This window comes from Jaculus jaculus, chromosome 8 (assembly GCF_020740685.1).
Source record: "Jaculus jaculus isolate mJacJac1 chromosome 8, mJacJac1.mat.Y.cur, whole genome shotgun sequence".
In the NCBI taxonomy this organism is placed as follows: Eukaryota; Metazoa; Chordata; class Mammalia; order Rodentia; family Dipodidae; genus Jaculus; species Jaculus jaculus.
The window spans coordinates 1,582,328-1,608,574 of NC_059109.1; the positions used below are offsets into that span (position 1 = coordinate 1,582,328).

Here is a 26,247-nt window from a genome sequence, read left to right on the forward strand (position 1 = left end):
ATAAATAATGAAAGCCACTTCTTGAATGTTTATTATTTGTGATTGTATTTAATATGATTAGTATTATCAACTCATTTAGCCTTCATAGCAGTCTATAAAAAAGTTACTGTTGTTATCATTTTTGCTGATAAAATATTGAGTTCTAGAATTGTTACCTAGTTAATAATTCTTTCCCTAGGCTTCATACCTAATAATCCATGATTCATTATGCAAACTGACAAAATCTCATTCTAAACCTATGTATTTAGCTAGCACTTATACTACTTAACATTGAAAAATTAGAAGCAGAGTTTATTGTTTTAAAGAATATTTAAAAAGAATAAAGGATTAAGTCTAATAGTTATAGTTCACTAGATTATTTTAGCCTATTTAAACAAAAACACACTATTTAATAATTTGGAGTTAAAATTATTTGTCCCAATGTAAAGTGAAGGTCACCAGAATAATCTAAGACTAGATACTGTAACAGCTGTTAATCATTACCAACATCCTGTATTCACTTAAGACCTCTCCTGCGAATAGTCTATCTGTTGTACACAAAGCAAACAGAAGCTAGGTAGAACCATAGTTTTGAATTTGTCATGCAAATATAAATAATCTCCTGGAAATTATCTCTCTAAAAAAGTTTTTGCTCTACTGGTAGGTCACTTAGGGGCTCATTAGAAAGCTCACAGATAATCGCATTATTAAAGATTTATAAGGTTTTAATGAGGTCTGTAAATACGTAATTGTGTAGGTACCTTAGAACTCTTTTCTCTGTAGAGACAGATGATTCATCAGGACATAGACACACCATTTCCAAGTTGTCCCAGAGGCATTAGCCTTGTTAGATAGACATAGTGTCTCTCTCTTAGTTTTGCCTCATGGCTTTAGCAATTATTCTTAGAAGAGGCCTGTTGGGGCAAGTCACTTAAATAATGAAACAAAGTTTCTCAGAATTTAAACCTCCTAAGGGAAAAGACATTTTCTTCTTTTTAAAACAGAAATGACTTTTGCGTATAGTTAACTGGTGCTTTGTACACAGACACCTCAGTAATTTCTATTGTAAAAAGAAGAACATTCAGAAAACTTCAAAGTTACCTGTTTTTTTCCTCTGAAGCCATTAAGCCCAGAATGATTAAGGCTTAGAATCTTATTCACAGCAAATACATACCTATATACACATATGAATATACATAAATTCATGTATCAGAATAAAAAGCTGAATACCTTAAATGAATAAATTATATTTTGACATATCTTTATAAAAAACATACATATTTATATACAGATTTATTTATTTATACTTTTATTTATTTTTACTTATTTTTGTTATTAATCTATACTAGACAATTGTTATAAATAGCTTAAGCTGTAACTAAAGTAATAAAAACAACATAGCACCAACACAAAAACAAACACATAGATCAATAAAATAGATAGAATATCCAGGTATAAGTCCATGTAACTGTCGTCATCTAACTTTTGACAAAGAGGTCAAAAACATGCATTGTTGAAAAGATAGCATTTTGGGGGCTGGAGAGATGGCTTAGCAGTAAGGTGCTTGCTTGCCTGCAAAGCCAAAGGACCCAGGTTCAACTCCCCAGGACCCACATAAGCCCGATGCACAAGGGGGCACACACATCTGGAGTTCGTTTGCAGTGGCTGGAGGTCCTAGTGTGCTCATTCTTTCTCTCTCTACCTGCCTATTTCTGTATCTCTCTCTCTCTTTCAAAAAAGGAAAAGATAGCATTTTCAACAAATAGTTCTGCAAAAACTTAGTATCTCCATGTAGACTGATGAATCTAGATCTTTATCTCTCAGAATAGACAAATACCAACTTCAAATGAATCTAAGAACTTAATGTCAGGCCTGAAACTTCCAGAGAAAAAAAGTAGGAGAAATACTTCAACATATAGGCATAGGCAAAGACTTTCTAAGTAGAACTCTACTTGCTCAGGAAATAAAGCAAAAAACCATCTCATGAGACCTCATGAAATTAAAAGGTTTTAATACAGCAAAGGACACTGTCAAACAAAGAGGCAACCTCTAGAATTGGAGAAAAATTTTTCCAGCTATACATCTAGAATATACAAAGAACTCAAAAAATTAAATAATAAGAAATCAAAAACCCTATAAAATGGGCTATACGTAGAACTATTAGAGAGTTATTAAAAGAAGAAATACAAATGGCCAATAAATATTTAAAACAATGTTCAACATCCTTAGTCATCAAGAAAATGCAAATTAAAACTACTCTGAGATTCCATCTCACTCCTGTCAGAATTGTTATCAACAAGGATTCAAATTATGCTATTGAGGGTGTGGGGAAAGAGGAACCCTTCTCCATTGTTGGTGGGAATGTAAACTGGTACATCCATTATAGAAAACTGTGGAAGTTTCTAAGACAGTTAAAAATAGATCTACCAGCCGGGCGTGATGGCGCATGCCTTTAATCCAACACTCGGAGGCAGAGGTAGGAGGATCACCATGAGTTTGAGGCCACCCTGAGACTCCATAGTGAATTCCCGGTCAGCCTGGGCTAGAGTGAGACCCTACCTCGGAAAACCAAAAAAAAAAAAAAAAAAAAAAAGATCTACCATATGACCCAGCTAGCCTACCCTTGGGAATATACCCCAGTGACTCTACACTTCATACTGTAGAGATATTTACTCATTCATGTTTATGGCTGTTCTATTAATGATAGCTGGGAAATGGAATTAGTCTACATGGCCATCAACTGCAGAATGGATAATGAAGATGTGGCACATATACACAATGGAATTTCATCCAGTTATAAGGGAAAAATAAAATTTTCTGGAAAATGGATGGATTTGAAAAGATTATACTAGGCTCAGGAAGTCGAATGCTATGTGTTCTCTCTCACATGTGAATCCTAGCTTCAATTTTTTTTAAGATTTGTATGTAAGTTGGAGAAAGAGTCAGTAGAAGAGTCCCGAGAGCTAGAAAGGAGCCATGGGGAAGTAAGACAGGAGAGGACTGAGGGGACTGGACAGGATAGGGGTGCATGCCGGTGAGAGGATGGCTTAAGTAAGGCCAGGGGAGCGGGCTGGAGGTGAGGAAGGGATGGGAGGAGGGTTAATCAAAACTGAAGATATGATGAGTAAGCCATGTGGAGACAAACTATTTTGTCAATTTTAAATTTTATCATAAAAAAGAGTTTAGGCAAAAGTATACTGTAGGGGTGGCTAATGCTGTGTCCAGAAGCCATAAGTGGATACAGAAAAACCTTAGTATTAGGGATGGTATAACTCCCAGTGAGTTGTTGATCAAGGAGGCCCCCATTACAATAAGGCTCTTTCTTGGTTTCCCACAAGAACTAGATGGTAAGACCCTATTCCTGAAACCGTCACGTGCATTGGTTATAGGACCCTGACAAATTAAGTTAGAGCTGAGCCGGACGCCTCCTCCCTGATGGTGTCATAGTGCTGAAAAGTGTCCTGTAGCCAGCTGTGGCAGAGCAGTCATCAACAGTCTTAACCAGCAGTAGATCCTGCAAGCTACACAACTGGCCAGTCAGGCAAGATGTGTCCTCTAGTGCAATAGTCACATGCAGGTTATGGCATAGCCAACTGCTCTCTGATAATTTGAGGCTCACTGTAAGAGAAAAATTCATACCTGATACTGAAAACCTAGCCAAAAGCCTAAGGTTGGGAAGGTTATAAGCCCTAAGAGGGAAACTACTACTGTTCATTTTTCAAATGGACATAGTATGTTCACCAAATTGCCCTCTAAATATTTTGTTTTATGCCCATATAGTAGTGGTGATCTTACTCCTTTAGAGAAGTGGCAGATGGCAGTGATGACAGAGACTCACACCTCATCAAAATGCTAAAAGAAGTGACAGTTGAGGGTTCAGTACTCATTGCGACATTTCTAGCACATCTCTCAAGGCTCAGGGACCACTGTGGAAGAGGAGGAGGACAGAATGTAAGAACCAAAGGAAAGGGGAGAAGTGATTTGGAACACTGTCTAGCAGAGACAAAGTAGTTTTTGCATTTACGACCTCAGTGGCTGTCATTACCTGCACAAGACCTGCATAATATTAGGTCCATCAGCTTATCATCATGGATGATGAAAGAGGGCAAAAAAAAAAAAACAAACCTGCAACAAAATAAAGAGTATAATTGGAAAGAAGAGGGTATCTAGTGGTCAGAGAGGGAGGACGTGATACAAAGGAGAGTAGTGGAGGTGATTTGTACATTTTTAAATTTTTTTTTTTTGGTTCATTTTTTATTTTATTTATTTGAGAGCGACAGACAGAGAGAAAGACAGGTAGAGGGAGAGAGAAAGAATGGGCGTGCCAGGGCTTCCGGCCTCTGCAAACGAACTCCAGATGCGTGCGCCCCCTTGTGCATCTGGCTAAGGTGGGACCTGGGGAACCGAGCCTCGAACCGGGGTCCTTAGGCTTCACAGGCAAGCGCTTAACCGCTAAGCCATCTCTCCAGCCCGATTTGTACATTTTTAAATAAAGTTGTAAATTAACAATGTAATAAAGAGGGACTGAGAAAATTGTTTTATCACTATAAAACCATTATTATATTCATACCACTTTTCACAAATAAAAAGAAAAATAAACATAAATTTAAATGGAAAATTAAATATGATGACCAGTTATACATTATAAATGGTTAGGAAAGGTTAAAAAATTGTCACAATAGTAAAACTCCATAATTTCTTATGCTATGTATACCTTAAGGTATTTATGCTGTTCAAATAGTTGGAACCTAAGATGATCATTGTTACATGAAATAATAAAATCATGTGAGAAAGAATACCAAGTCATGTCATATGCTACAAATTAACACATCCAATTATTCCATATTTTTGAAAAATAATAATCAAATTAAGAAGATATTTCAACATTTTGTACAATTTCATTCAATAACTTTTTTTTTTTTTTGAGGTAGGGTCTTACTCTAGCCCAGGCTGACCTGGAATTCACTATGTAGTCTCCGGGTAGCCTTGAACTCACAAGAGTTCCTCCTACCTCTGCCTCCCGAGTGCTGGGACTAAAGGTGTGTGCCACCATGCCAGGCTTAATAACTTCTTTTGTGAAGTGAATAAAAGGGTATCATTTTTCAAAATACAGTTAAAAAATGAAAATGATTCAAATTATTTTTGTTTGGTTTTCAAGGTAGGGTCTCACTCTAGTTCTTCATTAACTGTATTCTCAGGGTGGCCTCGAACTCATGGCAATTCTCCTACTCTGCCTCCCAACTGCTTGGATTAAAGGTGTGCACCACCATGCCTGGCTTCAAAATTTTTTAAGTCTTAAGTAATTTCAATACAAATCAAGTAGAGCATTGTTTATTCAATAGAATTATTATAGCTAAGCTGTGAAGTTGTACATAGTAATAGCATTCAAATTTGTACTTTTATGTAAAATCCTATAGAGAGAAAAATTGAAATGGACATTTGAAATTAAATGGTAGAAATGACCATTTTGATTTGTTTGGTGAGTGGAATTGTAGTAAAATGGTCCCACTATTTACTTTTCTTGTTGTAATATTCCCCATCCCAGGTGCCAAAAACTTGTGTTATGATTCTTGGTATAGCCAAGCTTTTGCTAGTGTGTACATATAATGGGAGTATTAGGAAGCACTGGTTCTAGATTACTAGCTTATAACTATTCATCATTTTAAAAAATATTTTGTTTGTATTTATTTGAATGAGAGAGAGAAAAAGGGAGGGAGCGAGAGACAGAGAGAGGAAGAATAGGTATTCCAGGGCCTCTAGCCACTGCAAACAAACTCCATACACATAAGCCACCTTGTGCATTTGGCTTACATGGATCCTGGGGAAATCTAACCTGGGTCCTTTGGTATTGCAGGCAGGTGTCTTTACTGCTAAGCCATCTTTCCAACCATGTTCATCTTTTTTTAAAAAAAGAAAACTATTTTGTTTATTTGAGAGAGAGAGAGAAGAAAAGGCAGATAGATAAAATGGGTGTGCCAGGGCCTCCATCCACTCCAAACAAACTCCAGATGCATGTGCCACTTTGTGCAACTGGCTTATGTAGGTACTAGAAAATCGAACCTGGGTCCTTAAGCATCGCCAGCAAGTGCCTTAACTGCTAAGCTGTGGGAAGCTGCGCTGGCTTTGTCAGGCTTTGCCACGTCAGCTTGTTTACTGCTTTTGTATCCTAATCATCTGTGCATGAGCATATGACGTTATCTTAATATGGTTGCTCACCTACTCCTATTGGGTGATGCAAAGTCGTCCGATGAGATTTAAGCCAATCAGATGACGCTGCATATCCACATGATTACAAGTATATAAGCTTGGTGCTCCATAGGGTTGGGGTCCTTCTCTCTTTCAGCTTGGAGCTCCCAATAAAGTGTGCTTGAGAAGAATCCTGTTGTTGTCGTTCTTCCTGCTGGCGGGACGGGCGCAACAAGTGGTGCCGAAACCCGGGAATTGTCAACAAACGGCCAGTCGAGAGGACCCCTGAGGATACTTCCAAGGGAGGATTCAAAACTCAACACACAGAGCAGTGGTACTGGTAAGTTCCCCTCTTTAAGGATGTGCTATATGATAAGTTTTGGCTTGTAACTGATCTGTAAGTCTGACGTAGATAAGTCAGCTGATCACCCCAAACGTAGGTAGACCGTATATAAGGTCGCAGAATGGGACATCACCACTCCACCTTTTTGGAGCCACTACAGGAATTATTAAAACAACACAAACTTAAGATATCAGATAAGACTATTAAGGGGTTCTTGGAAGAGGTGGATATGATAGCGCCTTGGTTTGAGCTGACTGGGGGATTAAATTTGACCTGCTGGGATAAGCTAGGCAGAGACATTGACCGTGAGGCAGAAACGCGAAAGTTGCGCGCAGGTACACAGCCCTTATGGCGCTTGGTGCGATCATGTTTGGAGGACAAACATTGTGAAGAGGTGATCAGGGAAGGCCAACGTATATTAGCACATCATCAAGATAGCATGTCAGAGTCTGAAGAAAATAAAAGGGGAAAACAAAAAAAGGTTAAAATTAAAAGAGAACCTAGGTTTCAGATAGAACAGAATAAAAGTGAAACACAAAAGGGAGGGCCAATTTCAGGTCCGAAGCTATATCCAGATTTGACAGAACTTGCAAATTTGTATATAGAAAGTTCTAGTGAATCTGAGGGAGAAGAATTAACCCCAGAGGAAGAACAGGATCTTGAGGAAGCAGTGGCCAAATGCGGTCGGGAACGTTATGGACCCGGAGAAGTTGGTGTCATTGCTCCTCCGCCATCTTATACCTCTACGAGCAGGAGGTGTAAGCAAGATGGCCTACTTCCACCCGGGGCGTGTGCTTCATCCGATGTAGTCTAGTGAGACCCGGCACTTGGAGTAAATTAATGAGTGCCTATCCTGTGTTTGAGAATCAACAGACAAATGCTAGATATCATGAGCCTGTAGGATACAAGCAGATCAAAGATCTTGCTGAGGCCACTAGAACTTATGGAGTGAGTGCCTCTTTCACTCTGGCACTGGTGGAGCGCTTAACGCATTCCACTATGACGCCAACAGATTGGATGGGAGTTGCCAAAGCATGTCTAAATATGGGACAATATTTAGACTGGAAATCTATCTACAATAATGGAGCACAGCATCAGGCTAGGACCAATGCTGCTAATGGACAGCCTGTTTGGAATGCAGATATGCTTTTAGGACAGGGACAATAGGTTAATAATCAAACTGCATATTCTGCACAAGGTTTTCGCCAGTTTTGTAACATTATGGGAGTTACTCATACCACTGGCCTTCCTTACAATCCACAAGGGCAAGGCATTGTTGAATGAGCCCATCGTTCTATCAAAGAATGCTTACAAAAACAAAAAGTACAAGGGGGAATAGGTCAAGGCCACACCCCAAAGAATAAACTATCTCTAGTACTTTTTACTTTGAATTTTCTGATGATTGATGTTGTGGGTCTAACAGCAGCTGACCGCCATATGACCCAATCCCCTCCTTGTTACGAAGATGCAAAATGGAAGGATGTACTTGAAAATGTCTGGAAAGGCCCGGATCCAGTTATAGCCAGATCCAGGGGAGCTGTTTGTGTTTTCCCACAGAGCCAAGCTGATCCTATCTGGGTGCCAGAGCAGTTGACTCGAATTGTACGTCATGAGAAGACAAGGAATGACACCCTCCTTACTACTGTTGATGATCCTGAGCCTGCTCCTGCCGATGATGATAAAGGGGAATAAGATGCAATTTTGGGCTGTGGCCAGAACATGGCCTGTCCCTATGCCGGTTCATTCTTATTCTGGTGTCTTACCTACTTTATTCTCTATATCCTGCCAAGGGGAAATGCCTTGCATCAGGGATCCTATGCAAACACCAAAAATTTATAATCAAACCTCTTTTCAACTGAATGGCACTTTGTGCTTTTTCCAGGGTAATAAGAATCAGGCCCCCCCATGTATTGTATTACAGAAACAAAATCTTAGTGCTTGGCAGGACCCATTGGAAAAGTCTAAAGTTGATATGAGCATAATAATCGCAGCTTTAACCCAGATAACTAAGGGAAAACAATATGGGTCAGGAGAGGGAGGAAATGTTACAAATGTTAACATTACCACGTTATTGTTACAGAGTGAAGTGACCGTCCCCTCTAGACAGTCAAATCTTAAGATAAATCCTAGTAATATAAAAAGTGGCCCCTGGTGTGAACCTAATTATGCCTTCCCCCCAACTTTCACTCCATGTCAGAGTCCAGACAAAATCCAGAAACAGATCCTGCAGGGATTCCAAATGACCCCCCCATTAAGGCGCTACCAATTTAAGAGTAAAGGAAATAATACACTTAGTAATAGCGCTGGATGGCCCTGGTATCAATGGCTTCTGTCCAACGAGGTAGGTGCAATGGCGGATGTGTCAGCCTTAGCAGGATTATTGGGTGCTAAACATGCATTATGGAATATTTCAGCAGTTCGAATCAATAAGAATGATAAAATCTACATTAAGGATATAACCAAAAATCACCAATGGATTAATAGTAGCTTTAATCCAGCCTCAATTTGTGTGCAAGCCCCATTCTTCTTTCTAACAGCGAATGTTAGCACCAACACCTCTTCGATAGATTGCAAGAACACCACGTGCTGGCTTGCAGAGTGCTGGAATGCCAGCGTCAACCTGGCTTTAATAGTAAAATTACCTACTTTTGTCCCCATTCCAGTAGAGGCGGATCCAAATAACTTTCCTTTAGTAGGACTTATTCGTCATAAAAGAGATTTTGGTATTACTGCAGCAATCATTTCCGCCATAGTCATTTCAGCTGCAGCAGCAACTACTGCTGCTCTTGCCATGACATCTCAAGCTCAAACTGTGGAAGTTGTTAACAACATCGTGGAAAAGACTTCTGCAGCACTAGAAACACAAGAAGCAATCAATAAGCACCTTCTTGCTGGTATTCATCTAGTTAATCAAAGAGTAGATCTGGTGCAAAATCAAGTAGAGGAGCTATATAAAATAATACAACTTGGCTGTGTTTCCCAGTATCAACATTTGTGCATTACTCCCTTGCAATTTAATTTTACTGCTTCTTTCAATCGGAGTCGCAAGCTAGCTGAATTTTTGGCAGGAAACTGGACGCTCGAAGGAGAGCAGTTATCTCGGAAATTACTATTCCAGATTGTACAGCTGAATGGAACTCGTCTGGAACCAGTCTCCCTGGGAGATTTTACCTCTTGGTTATCATTTTCCTTCTGTAAGGAATGGGTGGGGGTGGCTATGTCCGGAGCAGCCCTTCTGTGTGGTATGGTGTTCTGTCTCTGGCTTATCTGTCGAATCAGACGACAACATAAGCAGGATAACGTAAAGATTGTTCAGGCGCTTATGGCTTTGGATCAAGGAGCATCTCCATAAGTGTGGCTGGCGAGGCTGCGAGATGGTTAGTTCCACCCTGCCAACTGTAAGGCCTTTGCACACCAAGTGACCTTGTTGTCATTGCACCTTGGAAGGCTTACATCCCTGCATGAGCAGCCTTTGCACCCCGACGGGGTTTTTCCCATTGCACTCGGGAAGGTGCTTAAGCAGGCTCTTGGTCTTGGGCTCTACCCTCGATCGGACCGGCCATCATGAGGGCTGGTCCTGGATCGGGTATCCTGAGGATACAAAACAAAAAGTATAGGGGGAACTGTGGGAAGCCGCGCTGGCTTCGTCAGGCTTTGCCATATGAGCTTGTTTACTGCTTTTGTATCCTAATCGTCTGCGCATAAGCATATGATGTTATCTCAATATGGTTGCTCACCTATTCCTATTGGGTGATGCAAAGTCGTCTGATGAGATTTAAGCCAATCAGATGATGCTGCATATCCACATGATTACAAGTATATAAGCTTGGTGCTCCGTAGGGTTGGGGTCCTTCTCTCTTTCAGCTTGGAGCTCCCAATAAAGTGTGCTTGAGAAGAATCCTGTTGTTGTCATTCTTCCTGCTGGCGGGACGGGCGCAACACTAAGCCATTTCTCCAACCCTATAACTGTTCCCTTTATCATGAGAGAACAAAAATGTTTTGAGTAACTTAGGTAAAGAAGTCATAAAAGCAAAGGGAATAAATTATGGTTATTAGGAATAAATATGAACAAAATACATTATATGTACAAAAATGTTAGAATGAAATTCATTATTACATATGACTAACATATGCTAGTAAGTTAAAACAAAAGAAACAAGATGAAGTGGTTCTATAATGTTAACAGTTATATATTTATAGGAAGTATTTTATTGCTATTCTTCACCATTTTATGTTGGAGAAATTCTAATGACTCAAAATGTTCCTTGTGTATAAGATTGGGCAGCCACTAACAACAAGACAAAAATGTTCCTTTTCCTGTGAAGAGCTCCCTGGATTCCTTACACTATAGATAACATGGCTGAGTGTTAGAGGAAGCACTATGTAAAAACTAGGGACATAAGGACTAAAACAGTTGGAAAGTCTAAAGTTGGCTTTAGATTAGCGTGAGTGCCAGTGAAGAGAAAAAAAGGTGGGGCAGGCATGTGGAAAAGTCCTTAGACTAGCCTTTAGCAGAGGGTATCCTGAAAACTATGGAGAAGATGTGGACATAGAGAGGGCCATGCCGATGAAGCAGGTGAAGGCCACCACAGACACGAAAGCAGTGCTCTGATGATGCCCAGGTAATCGCTGGAGCAAGAAAGCTTGAACAATCGTAGTGCATCACAAAGGCACTGGGGGTGATTTTGGTCTGGAAGCATGTGATGGAGAAGGGGGTTACGCATACAAGGTTTCTGAGATGCTCCCACTTAGCCATACAGCCGCTACAGCCCACCTACTCTTTCTGGGATCCAAGACGACCTCCAGGATGAGGCAGATGGCCACAGTGGAGTCATAAGGCATAACTATGAGAATGGCTTCAGCTAAGTTCTGGACAGGGTCCCAAGGACTGCTGCTACTGGTGGTCTGCAAACCATTCATGGGAAACTACTGTATAGTTAAATTGTGCATATCTTGAGAGGCTAATAGGAAATTTTAAAAAATATATTTATTATTTATTTATGTAATTGAGAGAGAATGTGTTATCCAGGGCCTCTAGCCTCTGCAAACAAACTCTAGGCACATGCACCACCTTGTACCTCTGGATTTACATGGGTACTAGGGAATCAAACCTGGGTCCTTTGTCTTTGTTGACAAGCACCTTAAGTGCTGAGACATCTCTCCAGTCCCCATGGAAAAATTTTTATGTTGTCTCTTTTTAAAGTATTTAAATCTCTAATGCCAGGCCTTTTAGAGATCTGTACATCAATGACGATGTTTATGTTTAAAATTGAAGTGTGTATATAAAATCTCAGATTTTAAAAAAATATGGATTTCTTTTATTTTGGAGCACAATGTGATATTTATGCTCATATCCCCACTGCATTGTAAATTAACACATTTTACTACAAAAAGCTGCATTCAAAAACATACCAAAATCAATACTGCGCTCTTTGTCTAAAGAGATAAAGAGTACAGTAACATCACAATATTTATATCAGTGTTTTTCTTTTATTATAGCTAGAGCAATGTTTGCTAGTTCCATAGGCACATAAGAGAGACTAACATTAGAGATAGAAAAAAATTACCTGGCAATAAATTACTGCCTTTCCTCCCAATTCTTCTAACCAAATATTTATTCAGGCTATATAAATATAAAATTGATTTTGGCCAATTAGAGGCAAAGCTGAGTGAAAGGATACAGTGTGGGTAACATGTATTGTTTTGCAGTCACCAAAATTAATATTCTTTCCTTCTTAGTAAATTGTATAAATTTTCCATACCACCTTTCAGTCTGACCAGTTAAGTCATTTCTAGCTGGGAAAATGATGGTAGAAAGTGAAGCACGTATATCCAGGTCTGACTCACAAAAATCTCACACAAAGCTGTTTTTTTTTTTTTCTTTTAAGTTGAACGCATAATTACCACTTGATCTAATAATTGTACTCTTGTTCATTTGGGCCAGGAAAATGAAAATTTATGTTCACATACTTATCTGTGCATGAAGGTTAATTGCTACTTTATTTTTTGTAGTTTCAGACTGGAAATAATCTAGATGTTGCCTAATATGTGACCTGCCAAATAAAAGGTAGTAAATCCACATTGTAATAATTTCTCAACAATAGGAAGAGAGTGGACTATTGATATACAACATGAGTTGATCTCAAAGGAATCTTCCATATTAGTTACTTTTCTTGTTGCTGAAGGGGGGGAAGAACAATAAAGGAGGGGCTTATTCCAGCTTACAGTTTGAGGGTTCAATCCATCATGAAAGGAAATCACGGTGGCAGGGGCTGGAGGTTCACTTTACTTCCGCAGTAAAGAAACGTAGTGGTGGATGCTGGTGCCATGCTCAAGTTGTCCTTTTCAAACCGCCCAGGATTCCCACGGGATAGGTGCAACCATGGTTAGGGTGAGTCTTAACTCTCACTTAATGTGATGTAGAAACTTCTGCACAGTTTGTTTGTTTCCATGGTGATTCTCAGTTCCATCAGGCTGACAAGATTAACCATCGTTAATACTTAGTGAAAAAAGCCAACCTAGGAATTCATGCGATGTATAATTCCATTTGCATAAGATTCCTAAATGACATTTTAAAGCTGGACAAAATGCTTTTGAATGTTAGGGACTGGAGATGTGGGGAAGAGAGGGAAAGTGAATTAACCACATTAAAAAAAGGTAACACCGCGGAAGTCTTTGTGGTGATAAAATAGTTTTCTATTTTGAGTTGAGGTGGCAACTATAGGAATCTATATGTGATAAAAACATAGTTATATACAATATCAAGTATCTGGGTTTGATATTATAATTATGTAAAATAACCATGAAGGAAGCTAGTTTAAGGCTGCAGGAATTATATCTGTATTATTTTGCAACTTCCTGTGAGTCTAGAACTACTACAAAATAAAATGTGGAGAGCAGCTTCACTGCACAATCTTACTCCCTTTTGTTCCATCTAGTAGCTGAAGGGAAAGGACCCAGGAAACACATAGAAAGATGAGAGGGTCTGCTTCTTAACACCACATTCATAGTTTACTTTCTCAACTGACACCATTTTGAAAAACAAATTTCTGTTGTGTGATTTTGAAGTTCATTTGTTACATGGTAGTGTTGTCTTCAATTATATGGTACACAAGAACAAAAATCCCATCAAATGTAAAAAAAATTAAGGTATATTTCCTAAATTATTTTATATTTAAAATTTAATGAAACAAATGTAACTTGGTTAATTTAAATGAATGGGCAGAATATTAAAACTAATATAATTAAGCAAAGTATTTCATATAGAATAAAAGAATTCATATACTATTTCAATGCCTTGAACAGCTTAAAAATTTACTTGTCTTAGCATCATATGAAAATATCTTAATTTTAAAAAATCTTGCCAGACACATGTGTGTGGAATCTCAGCCACTCAGGAGACCAAGAGAGGAGGGGTGCTTTAGTTGAGGAATTTGACACCTGCCTGGGCAACATAGTGAGAGCATGTGTCAAAAAATTAAAAAAACAGGGCTGGAGTAGCTTAGTGGTTAAGTGCTTGCCTGTGAAGCCCAAGGACCCTGGTTTGAGGCTCAATTCTCCAGGACCCATGTTAGCCAGATGCACAAGGGGCACACACATCTGGAGTTTGTTTGGAGTGGCTGGAGGCCCTGGCATGCCCACTCTCTCTCTCTCTTTCTCTCTCTATCTGCATCTTTCTCTCTCTGTCACTCTCAAATAAATAAATAAAAATGAACAAAAGTATTTAAAAAAATTAAAAACAAATATCTGTCCCATAGTTATGATGCCCAGCTAAAGCTAAGAAACTTTAGTAAACAATTTATCTAAGATAAAATTAATCCTGTTAATAAACTATGAATTGTATATTCTGCATAAGGCTGCTAATTTTCTAGAAAGCCCTGACAATATAAAGACACTTTACATAGCCAAAAGTTATACAGAAGGGAAAAATACTTGTAGTTGCATTGAAATTATAAAACTTTACTGAGAGGAAAATGATTAAATTTTTAAAAACACTATTTATTAATAAGAAAATTTTACACTTTAAAGATATGTAAAGTCTTCCACTATGTATTAATAAGTTATCTCCCAATAAAAATCTCATCATAGCTAATTATTAGAACTTAAAAACCAAATGATATAGAAAATCAATGAAATCAAAAATTGTTTTATCCAGACATAGTGGTGCACACCTTTAATCCCAGCGCTCAGGAGACCAAAGTAGAAGTATCACTGTGAGTTCAAGTCCAACCTGAGACTGCATAGTGAATTCCAGGTCATCCTGGGATAGAGCGAGACCTTACCTCAAGAAAACCAAAGGAAAAAAATGTTCTGGGTTGGAGAGATGGCTTAGCAGTTGCTAAGCACTTGTTTGCAAAGCCTAAGGGCCCAGGTTTTATTTTCTAGGACCCACATAAGCCAGATGCACAAGATGGTGCATGTGTTTGGAGTTCGTTTGCAGTGGCTAGAGTCCCTAGCATACCCATTCTCTCCCTTTTGTTTGCTTCTTTCCCTTTCTCAAATAAATAAATAAATAAATAAATAAATAAATAAATAAATGTTTTGTTGGGGAAAGACTTAATTGGTAAAGTATTTGCCTCATAAGCATGAAGACTTGAGTTCACATGCCCAGAATCCATGTAATAGATGGATCAACTCCCAGCACTGGGGAAGCAGAGAAAAGAGAATCCCGGGGAGGGGGGCCTTGCTGGCTAAGCAGTCAAGCCTAACTGGTTGATCTCCAGGCCAGAGATAGACCATGCCTCAGAAAGATGTGGACAGTGTTCCCAAGGAATGACACTTGGGGTTGTCCTTTGGTCTCTCCAAGCACAGGCATATGTATACTTGCATCCCCCCACCCACACACGTGCCCACATATGTATACACTCATATATACACAGCACATAGACATACAAAAAATAATTTTATTGAAAGAACTCATAAAATCAATAAACCACAAAAGGGAGACAGCCATAATTAATTAGGAAATAAAATATTTTTATAGTCTCTTTTCAAAGTTACTGAAAATACCACATCATTTGTAATACATATATCTTACAAAGGAATTGTGTGAGAGTTGTATAAAGAATCCCTACATATTGCTCATGAGCAGACAAAAGATAAAATTTGTCTAACAATTGTTGCTTTAGTGAAGATGAGGTCTGCATAGCTAATAACCACCTGAAAAAGGTTTATTATTACTAAAATAATTATAATCAAAATGAAATATCATGATATACATGCTTTGTTAAAAAATTATTAGTGTATATTTGTGGTAGTTTTAATGTAGAGTGCCCCCCCTCCATTGCCTCATGTGTTCATGATTAAACCTCATGGTTAATCCCCAGCTGATGCAGCCTTGCTGGAGTTTTGTTACCAGTGCTAGGTAACTCACTCTTGCTGCTTCCTCCCTACTGACAAATGATAAATTGAGCCAGTTTTCCACTCTTAATATACTTTCTCTGCCATGGTGAAATTTCCTCTTGAAACTGTAAGCTAAAATTCCAAAAGTTTCTCTGGCCATGTTTTTTCCTAGCAATGAGAAGGCTATAGAAAATTGGTGCCAGGAGTGAGATTGGTGCTGCAATAATCCTGACCATGTGGGGTTTTAGTCTTTTGGCACTGGTTTAAGAGAAGAATATGGAAACATTTATAACTCTGAACTAAAGAAGCTTTACAACTTCTATGAGCAGAACTTAATGGGCAAGTCTGGTGACAATTTAAAGACCAAAACACAGAGAGAAGTACTGACTATGGAGGCTTGGTTTATGAAATTCCAGAGGAGAAAGACAGGGCTTTACTAAGAACTGAGCTAGAGTAAGTTTAGCTGCCTCTGCTCATTCTGTCTGCATTCTACTAATGTCTTGAGAACTTGAGAAAAGTTGCATTTAGAAGTAATTGACTGATGTGTTTTGAGCAAAGTGCATAGCAGAAAGATATTAAAAATATAAAGTTTGGTACAAGATTCTTCCTGCGAATAGTTTTCAGGACTTGCCAGAGATGGCAGCTGCTTCTGCTGCAATTGTTTGAGTGATTACAAGCCTTGAAGATGGGTCATGTGCTTTGCATTTGGACAATAGGAAAAGTGCTGATTCTTTTGAAAGAAAGGAGCCTGAAATAAGAGTGCTAAGGTTTCTACTCCTTAAGGTTGGGCTTTATCCACCTGGCTTACCAAACATGGCAATGTTGTTCTCTTTGTACTGGTTTTGTAAGTGTGACAAATATAGGAAATAGAGTGTCATGGGATTGCAACATGGTTCTGAAGATTGCCACTAGGTGATGTGTGGCAAGTGTGAATTCCCTGCATGGAGGTCAAGGGGAGCTATGACATGGAGTTGTAAAGTTGAACTGTGGGTTGCAGTAGAGACCCCAGGAGTTTGGAGATGCCAACACTTTCTGGCAGCCACCAAATAGAGCTTTAGGCTTGTGGTGGATTTTGCCTGGTTTGCAAGTAGTCCAGCTTGGTGGGGGGGGGGAGATTACCTGAGTGTTTTGGAGCCTATAAGATTTCATCATAAGTCCCAGGTGCTGGACACAGAGGTACAGGATTTGATGTTTGCCTTGCTGGCTTTTGAGTATATATTAGCTTTATGTTGTCTTTCTATGGCTTCATTCATCCTATTTGGAATGGAAATGTTTATATCATTATATATAGAGGTATATAACTTGTGTTTTGATTTTACAGGGCTTACAGTTTTAAGAGGGTGCCTTGAGTATCAGATAAGACTTTGAACTGTTGAATAATGTTAGAACTGGTAAAGATTATAAGGACCTTAACATTTGAGCTGAATGCATCAGTAGATGGCTGTGAGTCTACTGAGGTCAGGGACAGAACGTTGTTTGAGTGTAGAGTGTCCCTCATAGAGTCCCGTGTTTGTGATTAAGCCTATTGGCTAGTTCACAGATGGTGGAGCCTTTGGTAGACAGACCTTGCTGGAGGAGGTGTATCAATAGGGGATACTCAGCCCCACTTTCCAGTACCAGTTTTTTTCTCTTGCTGCTTCCTTCCTGCTGATATATGGCAATGTGGACTAGCTTCTTGCTCTTGCTATGCTTTCTCTGCCATGAGGAAACTTAACCTCAAAATTGGAAGTTGAAATAAACCCTTCCATAAGCGGCTTCTGGTTAAGTGTTTTGTCCCAGCAATGAGAAGGTAACTGATACAATATTCATGTATAAAACAATGGATTAAATTTTTTTGGTTTATTTTTATTTATTTGAGAGTGACAGATAGAGAGTGGGGGAGAGAGAGACAGAGAGAGAGAGAGAGAGGCAGGAAATGGGCGCATCAGGTCCTCCAGCCACTGCAAATGAACTCCAGATGCACACTCCACCTTGTACATCTGGCTTATGTGGGTCCTGGGGAATCGAGCCTCAAACCAGGGTCCTTAGGTTTCACAGGCAAGTGCTTAACCACTAAGCCATCTCTCCAGCCCAAACAATGGATTTCACAATGATATTTTCCTTCAAGTATATAATGTACTTTGAGTATATTCACTCCCATTACTTTCTCTCTTGTCCCCTATTTCTACCCCACTCATCCCCTTCCTCATCCCAAATTATCTTCAATTTCTTTCATGTTATATGTGTGTATAATCTAGGGTCCACATATAAGAGAAAAATATATTTTTTCTTTCTGATATTGGCTTATTTTGATTAATATGATGATCTTAAATTCTACTCATTTTCCTGGAAGTGACACAATTTCATTTCTATTTATGGCCTAATAAAACCCCATTGTATATATGTACCACATTTTCTTTGTCCATTCACCCGAACTGGCTTAAAATGTGCTACGTATCACAGGCTTCCTTTAAAATCCTGCCATAGGACTGCTGAGAAATAAACAGCGCTTCAGTCCTGGACTGGAGTCCTTGCTTTCACTCTTTTCTCCTGTCTTTAATCCTCACTCCCCATCAGGCTCCAACCATTTCAGCCAGTAGGCTCCAGCAGGTGGCGCCCAAACGTGGGGCCTGAAGACCATCTAAAGTGAAAGACACCGCTGGATTGGAAAGGCGCGCTAGGGAAAAGAAAAAGGGAGCAATGAGTAATATAAGTAAATATGGGTCAAGGTAATAGTCGTTTGCTCTTTGTAAATATGCTTAAGAATATGTTTCACGCTCGAGGTGCAAAAGTAGGACCTCAACAGCTGTGTAATTTCTTAGACTTTGTGGAGAAGGTATGTCCTTGGTTCCCAGAAGATGGGACAGTATATTTAAAAACCTGGCAAACAGTAAGTTAAAAAGGAGATATAAAGGGAAGAGAAAGGAAGGGAGGAGTGTACTTAATAGGTTGGTATTGTATATATGTAAGTAGAATGATTGAGATAGGGAGGGGATATAATGGAGAATGGAATTTCAAAGGGGAAAGTGGGGGGGGGGTATTACCATGGGATATTTTTTTATAATCATGGAAAATGTTAATAAAAATTGAGAAAAATATAAAAATCTGGCAAAGAGTAGGGACTAAGCCTCAAGATTATTATGATGCCCATGGGCCAGGTAAAGTACCAATAGAAACTTTTAGCTTATGGGCTTTAGTTAGAGATGGTTTAGATCCTAGACATGAAAGAGATAAAGTTCAATCAAATTCAGTTAAAGGCAAAGGACTGCTTCTTGGCATGGACTTAAAAAATCAAACTAAGCCTTCTGCTCTGCCTGAGGGAAGAGCCGGAGTCCGGATTTAAGCTTTTATTAAGAGAAGAAAAATGCTGTCTTGATCATTTAGATTCAGCTGAGGAAGCAGAATTAGAGGAGGAGGTGGCAAAAGATCACCAAGAAGAGGACTTTCCACCTTTTATAGTCTTTACGAAACCTAAGAGTGAACAGAAAGACAAATATTCAGAGGAGGTGAACATCTACAAAGCATGGTTGACTCACTGTCTTTACAAGCACAGCAATGTCAGGGAAAGCGGGCTCCAGCCCCTCCCGATCCTCCCGCTACAATGAAAGCTCCCGTTACAGCAGCAGTGTCAAAACCAGCAGGTGAGTTTCACCCTTTATCTTTGATTTGTCCTTCTGTCTCCACCCCGCAAGCCACTCTTGTAGGAGCAGTGCAAAGAGAAGATATGCGGGGACTTAACGTATATCCCCTTTTTGAACAAGATGATGGTCGCGGGAATAGAGTAAGATCACATCAACCTATGCCTTCTAAGCAGCTGAAGGAATTAAAAGCAGCTTGTGCGCAATATGGCCCTACGGCTCCTTTCACGCTTGCTATGATAGGCTCTGGCATTTGAGGCGCTCCCTCCTGGGGACTGGAAGCAAGTGGCAAAGGCATGTTTGTCAGGAGGAGACTATTTATTGTGGAAAACAATATATGGAGAACTGTCAGGCCACTGCTGAGGTGAATAGGGCTCGGGGGGTGCCTATTACTGTTGATACGCTGGCAGGAGAGGGACCTATTGAGCACTTGAGAATCAACTACAGCTTGATGCAGGTGCTTATGCTCAGGTTAATGCACAAGCTAAAAAGGTTTGGCGTAGCCTTCCATGTACTGCGGGAAGGACTGAAAATTTGTCAAAAATTAGACAAGGACCTGATGAGTTATATCCGGACTTGTCCATGACCCACCGATCTTACGCCCAGCAACTGGGGAAGATAGAGGAATTACAGTCCTGGTATGTTGGGACTGCAAGTAGATTGCTGGGAGATTCAGAATCAGGATTTCTACCTGTAAAACAATTGGCTTAGACCTCATTTAAAGATTAGTACTGGAGAAGTAAAGCCTCTCTGTGACATTATAAAGGAGATCCAGATCCAAAGTCTGTACATCAATTAACAGATGAGGGACATAAGTCTTAGTAGAGCATGCTATTGAAAAACATCAAATTCACTATATAGATTATTCTCGGGGATAGGCTGCATATGTTCTGGCCACTAAACATACTCCAATTGGAGTTTTATGGCAAGAAGGACCTCTATTGTGGCTGCACGTACCTGTTTCTCCTGCTAGAGTGTTGACTCATTATGAAGCGGTAGCTTGTTTAATTCAAATGGCTCAAGTAAAGTCGAAAAAATATTTTGGGAAGGAACCAGTTATTATAGGGGTTCCTTTTACAAAGCCACAAGTAGATTGGTTATTTCAAAATGTGGATTCTTGGGTTATTGCTTTTGCACATTATCCTGGTATTATAGATAATCATTACCTTAAGGACAAATTGTTGCAATTTGCAAATTCTCATCCTTTTATTTTTCCCCACACAGTCAGGGCAGAGCCTATTGAAGATGCTTTAGTTGTGTTTACAGATGGATCCTCTAATGGCAGAGCAGCATATGTTATTCAAGAACTGTCTTACTCAAGCACGCAAGGTCTCACATGCGCACAGGTGGTGCACGCATCTGGAGTTCAACTGCAATGGCTAGAGGCCCTGGTGTGCCAATTCTCTCCCTCCCTCTCTCCCTCTCTCTCTCTCTCTCTCACACACACACACACACACAGATCTGGGGCTGGTGGGATGGCTTGGAGGTTAAGGCACTTGCCTGCAAAGCCAAAGGAGCCAGGTTCAATTCCCTAGGACCCACATAGGCCAGATGCACAAGGTGGTGTATGCATCTGGAGTTTGTTTGCAGTGGCTGAAAGCCCTGGCTATGCCCATCCCCCACCTCTCTCTCTCGCTCTCAAGTAAATAAAATAATTTTTTTAACTTAAAAAAAAAAAAGAACTGTCTTATTCGTTTTCTACTCCCCCAGTATCAGCTCAAGTAGTGGAACTTAGAGCTATAGCTACAATATCTAATATTTTAGCTGCAACTCCATTTAATTTGTATACTAATAGTCAATATATTGCTAGAGCTTTTTTTAAATCCGGGTGCGGTTGCCCACACCTTTTTTTAAAAATTATTTATTTATTTATTTGAGAGCGACAGACATAGAGAGAAAGACAGATAGAGGGAGAGAGAGAGAATGGGCACGCCAGGGCTTCCAGCCTCTGCGAATGAACTCCAGACGCGTGTGCCCCCTTGTGCATCTGGCTAACGTGGGACCTGGGGAACCGAGCCTCGAACCGGGATCCTTAGGCTTCACAGACAGGCGCTTAACCACTAAGCCATCTCTCCAGCCCGATATTGCTAGAGCTTTACAGGTGCTTGAGACTGTGTCTTCTATTGAAACTGCTAATACTCAAGTGCAAGATTTGTTTAGTCAAATACAAAGATGCATGCATGCTCGCTCTCATCCTTGTTTTGTGGGTCACATACAAGCTCATTCAGGCTTGCCAGGTCCTTTAGCATTGGGAAATGATATGGTGGATAAAGCCACACAGATCATAGGCATATCTCAATTGGAATTAGCTCAAAGATCTCATAATCTACATCATCAAAATAACCAAAGTTTAAGAAAACATTTTCAAATTACTAGACAAATTTGTGCGACAGTGTAATACCTGTCCTGAATTATCACTCAGTTCCTCAGTATGGAGTAAACCCTAAAGGATTGAAGCCAAATCATCTGTGACAGATGGATGGAACTCATATTCCTGAATTTAGAAAGTTAAAATATGCTCATGTATCCATTGATACTTATTCAGGATTTCTGATGGCTACAGCACAGACTGGGGAAGCTACTAAACATGTCATAGCATATTGCATCAAATGTTTTTCTGTAGCAGGTATGCCATTAATTATAAAGATAGATAATGTTGCAGGTTACACTTGCCAATCTTTTCAGTGCTTTCGTGCCCAATTATCAATTGTTCATAAAACAGGCATATCTTATAACACTCAGAGACAATGAATTGTTGAACATGCTCATGTAGCTTTAAAAAATCAATTACAAAAATAAAAAGGGCCGGGCTTTAATCCTACGCCTTTAATCCCAGCACTCGGGAGGCAGAGGTAGGAGGATCTCCGAGAGTTCGAGGCCACCCTGAGACTACATAGTGAATTCCAGGTCAGCCTGAGCCAGAGTGAGACCCTACCTTGAAAAACCAAAATAAATAAATAAATAATAAAAAGGGGGGAGTTATACCCTTGGTCAGCACAGAATGCTTCAAATCATGTACTCTTTATTTTAAATTTTTTAATGTGGATGCATCCAGTCATTCCACTACAGACAGATTATGTCATCCTAGAACATTGGACACTTATGCTCAGGTTAGATGGAAGGACCCCACTGATGGACAATGGCATGGCCCCAACCCAGTATTAATATGGGCATGAGGGCATGTTTGTGTTTTCGCATAGGACACTGACAATGCCAGGTGGCTGCCAGAGAGGGTGGTCCAGTACGTGGGGATTGAACATCAGAAGAATGATGCCTCTGCTACTGATGATGTGGGTTCAACTCCCGATAACCCACAGTTAGCTGTATTGGGCTTATGTTCCTGATCCACCCATCTTACACCCAGCAACTTGGGAAGATAGAGAAATTATAGTCTTGGTATGTTGGGACTGCTAACATCATGTTGAAAGTTAGAACTCGTTTGGAGTGTCATGCAGATTATCAATGGATTTGTGTTACTTCTGAAAAATATAATGACAGTCAACAGCACTGGGAAAAGATAAAAATGCATTTAAGAGGTATTTGGCATAATGATAATATTTCCTTGGATCTGATTCGGTTGCATTCAGAGATTTTGACTTTGCAAAACAATCATCTTACTTTTGATGCAGCTAAAGCTGCCAATGACTTATTATTTGCTTTTAAGTCTGTCTTGCCAGGATGGAATTTTCTCACTTCTTGGATAGGAAGCTTTGCTGCTACAGGTGTTTGTCTTTTGCTTATTCTGTGCCTCCTGGCCAAACTCATTAAATGCTTTTTGAGATTCCTTATGGACATCCATGCAGAAGTACATGGGATACAACTATGGACCCAACCCTGGATTCCTGAGGCATTGTCTTAAAGTCCCTGCAGAGGCTGGTAGTCAAAGATTCTCTCGAGTTAGGTCAACCTAAGACAGGGCATGAATTATGGAATTCATGTACCAATGATGGGTAAGACCTAAATATTGCAGAGGACAACCTAAGACAGGCACAGTCATTCTACACCAAGGTCCAGAAGGGCCTGGTTCATAAAAAAAAAAAAGAAAAAAAATTTAAAGGGGGAGCTATTGGGGGCCATTGGGCTGGCCTTGAATCCATAGCATTGGGCTGTGTGGCAACAAGACTTTTGCACCTGCAAGTAAGCAAGATTGTGTACATTCAGTGTTACTGGGAAGAGCTGACCATTCCTTGAACCTTTATGCTTGTATTGCTGGGAGCAGAGGGTTTCTCTCCCAACCTTGGAATAATCTTTTGTACTGAGAAGTGGCTGAGGTGCATAACTCTGTAACAGAAAGAAGTTGTTTTGGTAGAAACTTGTGTGAAGGTCATGGAATTTTTGTACATGGGCAAACTGTTTTCAAGAAGATATTAAAGAGGACTGCTGAGAAATAAATGGTGCTTCAGTCCTGGACTGGAGTCCTTGCTTTCACTCTTTTTGTTTGTTTGTTTGTTTGTTTTGTTTTCTATTCTATTCTGCAAGTACAGGCAGTTTGGTACCATTATTAGGCTCATCCGTGACCTAACCCCTCCCCACTGGCCCCTCCTTGTTGAGGTATATGGGACATGCATTGTGGAGTTAGCCCACAGTTATTGGTATGATAAATGTCTCTGTATATCATGACCCAACATGTGTCTCTGACATTCTTTCTGCCCCCTCTTCCACAAAATTTCCCTGAGCCATGTTGGGTTCATTTTTGGTCTGCTTCAGTGATGAGGTGTTGGGGGCCTCTGGGGCTCTGGCTCTCTCATTTGGTAGGCGTTGATTTTTCTCTGTGTTGATCTTCCTCCTTGTGCTGGTATCTGGTTCATCAGGAAAACAGCACCCTTGCTTGTTTCACTAATTTTCCTTAGTTTCAGGCGGGGCCCTTTTGAGGTAGGTTGGGGTGGCTCTCTCCTTAGGATCTGCATCTATCTGAAAAAGAGAAGCAGATTCTCCAGTGGAGAGTAAGTTAGCACCAGGACAAATGAGATAGCCCTTACTTTTTTTATAGAGAGTTTAATAGGTGTAGGCCCTCTTGTAGCCCATGATTGATGGTAGCTTGATATTGGAGAGTGGTCTTATGTTTGGATATGGTTCTGACTTGTTTCCCAGCTCCAGCTATGGGTCTCGTACCACTGAAGGGATCAGTTAGCCAAATCAAGAGTAGTTGGTTCCCCACCATGGCTGTATGCCACTATCACACTTGTGTGGGCATTACACAATGTTATTTGCTGCTAAGTAGGTTGGACCATGAGTTTCTTGGACAAATATTGGTCGTTTCCCCAAGCTGCCCATGTAGCACCTTCTGGCACTAGACACACTGACTGACTTTCACTCTTTTCTTCTGTCTTTCTTTAATCCTCACTCCCCATCAGGCTCGAACCGTTTCAACCGGCAGGCTCTGGCAGTTGGAATTTACTCTGTATTCTCAGGATGGCCCAGAACTCATGGTGATCCTCCTACCTCTGCATTCCAAGTGCTGGGATTAAAGGCATGTGCCACCACACCTGGCTGACCCAGCTGCTTTTGATAAAGCTGGCAATAGTTTTTTATAGCTTCAATGTGGAGAAATTTGCCATACAGCAGAGAGAATGAATGGATGAATGAATGAATGGGTATGCCAGGGCCTCTAGCTGTGGCAGATGAGCCCCAGATGCATGTGCCACTGTACATCTGGCCTTACGTGGGTACTGGGAAATTAAACCTGGGTTATCAGGCTTTGGAGACAAGTACCTTAATCACTGAGCAATCTCTGTAGTTCCTGTTTTTTGTATAAATCTTATCATAATAAAGTTGATGAAGAACATAAATCTGAAAGAAACATACTGTATTCAAAATAGAATGTTTTTTTGGAATTGCTTGAAAACTGTTACAGTGATCCAATCTAAGATAATGTTTGTCTTTACCACTAGAGTGTCCTTGAAATAAAAGATGTAATCAAGACTGGTTGGATTGGGCATGGAGAGATGGTTTGTTGGTTAAGTCACTTGCCTGTGAAGCCTAAGGACCCAGGTTTGATTCCCCAGAACCCAGGTAAGTCAGATGCACAAGGTGGCACAAGCATCTGGAGTTCGTTTACAGTGGCTGGAGACCCTGGTGTGCCCATTCTCTCTCAAAACAAGTAAATAAATAAAATATTTTAAAAGAAGATTAGCTGGGTTGGTGGTGGAGGTAAAGAATTTTCAAAAACATAGCCATTGGGTAGTCAAAGGAGTTATATACTTAGATGAAAAGAATTTATAATAAACAAATAAGCTGAAAAATGAAAAAAAATGAATTGCAGAGGCTGCTACCAATACCCTGATGACTGGTGAGCAGAGCCTAGAAGGTTAAACTGTCAATTATCTGCAACATTGATGGGGCAGGAGGTGGGATGGACAGAAGAATCAACTAAAGCAAATTTATTTGAAAAAGCCATAATGATGACTAAGACTAACTAAAAATAAATAATTACATAAACAAATTGAAAATAGTTCATTTTAATAATGAGTAATTGTGAGAAATAACTAACAGTAATGGTGAGGATCCAAAAATATTTCTTGTCAAATTTAGTTCTGGATTATCAGTTACTTTCTCATTGCTGGGACAAAGCACTGACCAAAGCAGCTTATTGGAGGAAAGAGTTTATTTTAACTTACAGATTTCAGAGGAAGCTTCATCATGGCAGGGAAAGCAGCTCGGTGTCACATCTTGTCATAACAGCAGGAAGGAAGCAGTCAGTGCAAGTTACCTTGAATACCCATTGGGGTGGACAAATAAACCTCAAGGTCCACTCCCCCACCCCTCCCCCCTCCCCCCACC

General features: G+C 39.9%; 1 protein-coding gene across 1 annotated transcript in view; it reads left to right on the forward strand.

The window, feature by feature from the left end:
• Positions 1–22,811, forward strand: part of LOC105944874 — a 115,311-nt gene extending 92,500 nt beyond the window's left edge. The window contains exons 4-9 of the mRNA XM_045156064.1: positions 6,323–6,505; positions 8,066–9,140; positions 9,492–9,629; positions 16,099–16,198; positions 19,214–19,335; positions 22,668–22,811. Coding sequence (XP_045011999.1) covers positions 8,118–9,140; positions 9,492–9,629; positions 16,099–16,198; positions 19,214–19,335; positions 22,668–22,811 — 1,527 coding nt within the window. The 5' untranslated portion in view covers positions 6,323–6,505; positions 8,066–8,117. The remainder of the gene's footprint in view (positions 1–6,322; positions 6,506–8,065; positions 9,141–9,491; positions 9,630–16,098; positions 16,199–19,213; positions 19,336–22,667) is intronic.
• The last annotated feature ends 3,436 nt before the right edge of the window (positions 22,812–26,247 follow it).